At 67.0% G+C, this 3813-nt stretch overlaps 1 protein-coding gene across 1 annotated transcript; it reads right to left on the bottom strand.

Annotated features, from left to right (window-relative positions):
* Nucleotides 1-964: 964 nt before the first annotated feature.
* On the bottom strand, nucleotides 965-3575 carry CRYAA (crystallin alpha A). Its single transcript, XM_068545801.1, has 3 exons — nucleotides 3387-3575; nucleotides 2067-2189; nucleotides 965-1174 (listed from the first exon to the last, which is right to left on the bottom strand). Exons 1-3 carry the CDS (start codon nucleotides 3573-3575, stop codon nucleotides 965-967), a joined length of 522 nt encoding a protein of 173 aa, XP_068401902.1.
* Between the last annotated feature and the right edge of the window lie 238 nt (nucleotides 3576-3813).

Here is a 3813-nt window from a genome sequence, read left to right as displayed (position 1 = left end):
CAGGGGGAGGCCAGCGGTCAGGAAATCCCCACCTGGCACCCCAGTTCCCACACAGGGTTACAGAAGGGAGCCCAGAACCTCTCCCTCCCACGTCCCCCGCCCCCTCCCCTCCTCCCTCCATCCCTCAGGGCTCTTGGAGGAACCCCCTCCTGCCTGCACAGCTGACGTCGAGGAAGCACTGGGTCTGGGAGCCAGGAGGCGACCCGGTCACTTAGAGGCGGCCGGGGCTGAACAGGGACAGGCGGACCAGTCTCCCCCGCCCCTCCCTGTCCCTCGCATGCCCACTACGGGTCCCCTCGCGCCTTCTCCATCGCTCCCCAAACCCCGCCCCCGAAAATAGTGCGGCCAGCCCAAAACCCCCCCACCCACGAAAATAGCACGGCCAGCACACGGCTAGTTGCTTGTGTCATCTGCTCTTTATTGACTGCCACAGGCTGCCTTCTCGTGGGTGACCAGATGCCCCAAGAGCGGCACTACATAGAGGAGGGTCGGAGGGGAGGGGGTCTGAGAGGTGCAGCCTGCAGAGAGCCCAGGCGCACGGGAGCTCCCGCCAGACGGACCTCACGGCACCCGGCTCGGCCCCGGTGCGGGCGCCTGCCACCGAGGGCTGAGACGCACCTGGCTGGCCCTGGAGACCAGAGGTCACCCAGAGATTGCTCAGCGAGGGGTGTTCTCTGACCTCCCGGGCAGCCTAGACGGCCCGCAAGCCCGGGAGGACAGGGATGCCGTCTAAGAAGCTGGGATGGTGGTCACTTCCACCGACTGGCTGGTGTTGGAATCCGGGCCACTCTGAGGTCTCAGCACCTCAGGCCAAGGCCCCGAGCTCTCCAGGCTACTCTCTCAAACCCTCATGCCCTCAGAGAAGAGGAAAAGGAAACGGAAAAGAGGGAGGCGGGGGAGACAGACGCCCCACTTTCTAGGGCTCCCCCGGAGGGATGGGTGGCAGCCGAGGCCGAGGCCGAGCTTAGGACGAGGGCGCGGAGCTGGGCTTCTCCTCCCGCGACACGGGGATGGCCCGCTCGCTGTGGCCGGCGTCCATGCCAGACGGGACCTTGGGGCCGGAGAAGGTCAGCATGCCGTCCGCAGACAGGGAGCAGGAGAGCGCGGACTGGTCCACGTTGGAAGGCAGGCGGTAGCGGCGGTGGAACTCGCGGGAGATGTAGCCGTGGTCATCCTGGGGGGCCAGGGGAGGGCGCGGTCAGAGACGCCGCTGCAGTGGGTGGCGGCTGCCTCGCACAGAGGAGGCCCTCCTGGACCGCACGAGGGTCAGACCCATGATACCCTCACGGGGCGGCAGCTGGACCGTGTCCAGCGCCCTGGGACCGCCCTGCATCCCTGCATACAGTCTGGGCCTGCCTGGGGCCCCTGGCTCTTCACGATAATGTCACCCTAACATCGTGTGAGTGGTCCTGCCCCTGGCCCTGCCCTTGGCTCCAGCTATCCCTTCACCTCTGGCCTCACAGACTGCTTGGGCTCAGGTCCCTGCCGTCCATCTAGCTGGGTCAGAAAGCCATGCCTCGACGTTCCCTTCTCCTGACGCCCTGGACCCAGCTTAGCCCCTGGCCCGACTCCCTCCCCTCCAGGTGGAAAGACCCAGAGCCTCAGCGTAGTGTCCGGGCATCTCCAGGGACCCAGGAGGGGAGAGCAGCAGGTGCAGTGGGGTCTCTCCCCCGCCTCCAGCTTCCCCACTACTGGACAAAGCCCTGGTCTCCGAGCTGTCCTGGCTGGACCCCTGCCCCCTCAGGGTAACGGGCTCCGGGCACTCGGGCTCCGACACAAGTCAGCTGCACCATCCTCCCGAGAGAAGCTGGTGTGAAAACCTACGTGGCTTGGAGCTCGCTCCCTTGGTGCTGGCGTCTCCTGGGGTCTTTCCTAGTCCCACCCCATCACCCAGGGGATTTGGACAGAGCCGGGGATGCCGAGCAGTTCCTGAATGGGGCTCCCCACGGGCCCCCGCTGGCCGTTCACCCGCTGCCCAGGCCTGCTGCGGGCTCGGGGTGGCCTCCTGGTCACCAGGAGGGGGCCTTGCTCGGGGATGCAGCCCCTCCCTCCGGGCCCAGGTTCACCTGCCGCTCGTTGTGCTTGCCGTGGATTTCCACGAAGTCCTCCTGCACCTTCACGGTCAGGTCCTCGGGGGAGAAGTGCTTCACGTCCAGGAAGATGACAAACTTGTCCCGGTCGGATCGGACCTGAAACCAAGTATCCGTGTAGGTCTCCACGGGGCTGTGGCTCAGGGAGGGGGCTGGCCGAGGCCCCTGCAGGGCTGGCCGGAGCAGCTGGAGTGGGGTGGCCGGGGCTTAGTCCCCAGTTATCAGAACAGAACCTGTGGTCAAGGCTCTAACCTCTCCCTCCACGTGCCCGGGGGACAGAGGGACCTGGGACTCAGGACACTGTGGCCACTCGGCTGACACTCAGAGCCCCGGGGGTCTGTGGCCGCCTGGTAGGTGAGGGGTTGCCTGGCTGATTGGTATGGGTTGAGTGGCCGGTTACAGATTGGTTGGCTGGCTGGTTATGTGTTGTTTGGCCGGTCGGTGGGACTGAGCACTTGGAATGAGGTCGCGGCCCCTGGCCTCTGCCCGCCTCTCCGTGAACAGCCTGGGGCCTTGTCTCTGCACACGGGCATGCATGTGATGTGCCCGGCAGGCTACGCAGGTCGCCCAGCTCCTCGCACAGAAAGTGCTTCCAGCCTCCTCCCCTCCCTCTCCCCTCGCTTGGGGCACTCCTGTGGGCCCCGTCGGCCCCGGAACGTTCGGTGTTTCACCAGCTCCGAGCAGGCCCCTGTGTTTTAGGCAGTGCTGACCCCTGGCACCTCCAGAACACTGGACCCTGGGAGCAAAGGCCGGTGGACCGCCCTGCCTGCCCTCGGGGCCTGGCCTCGGGCGCCCAGGCAAACTCGGGAAGAGCCCACACACTGCAGCTCTGTGGCTGCAGAGGGCTTCAGACAGGAGGCCTCCTGCCAGACCTCGCTGCTGGAGGGCAAGGGCAGCCCCAGGCTGCACAGAGCTCCGTCCACCAGCGCCCGTGCCCCGGGCTGCTCGGGGGTCTCCCAGCATGTGGAGGGATGCCACCCACCACATACGGGTCCTGAGCTGATGACAGGAGGAAAAGGCAGCAGGCCGGCTCCCCCTCCCACCCCCCCGGAGGCACGGGAGGCTCTGCGGGGTGGGGGGGTGGTTTAGTTGGCCTGGCCTCTGTGCGTCCAGGACGGACGAGGCGGGCTGAGGTGGGAAAGTGGCCCTGCGGCCGTCACCAGCCGCTCCACAAAGCAGGACGGGAGCGCACAGAGCAGAGGTGCCGCACCTGCCCCAGGGCCGGGCCTCACAGAGCCCCGCTTCCCGCCCGGCCCCCTGCCGCCGCAGGAGGGCGCAGCGCGCAGCGGGTCTCACCTCGGAGATGCCGGAGTCCAGCACGGTGCGGAAGAGGGACTGACGGTAGTAGGGGCTGATGGTGGAGGACAGGAAGGGCAGCAGGTCGTACTCGAAGAGCCCCTCGCCGAAGAACTGGTCAAACAGCCGGCTAGGGTAGAAGGGGCCCAGGGCACGTTTGAACCAGGGGTGCTGGATGGCGATGTCCATGGCGGGCGTCGACTCTGCAGGGACCTGGGGCTGGCGGGGAGTCAGGGCAGGGGCCTCTGTGCAGCGCACTGAAGAGCTGGGGCGCACGCCCTCCCTATATACGGCGGGACAGAATGGAGGCATTAGGGGGATTTGTCTGGAAGGCGTGAGCTCAGGAGGGAGGCCGCCCAGTCAGCAGAAACGTGGGCTGGGCTGAGCGCGCACCTCTCCCAGCCCCGGCTGCAGCGCTGACCAGCCC

Source organism: Eschrichtius robustus, chromosome 6, assembly GCF_028021215.1.
Source record: "Eschrichtius robustus isolate mEscRob2 chromosome 6, mEscRob2.pri, whole genome shotgun sequence".
NCBI classification, from domain to species: Eukaryota; Metazoa; Chordata; class Mammalia; order Artiodactyla; family Eschrichtiidae; genus Eschrichtius; species Eschrichtius robustus.
This window is presented reverse-complemented; position numbering and strand designations above follow the sequence as displayed.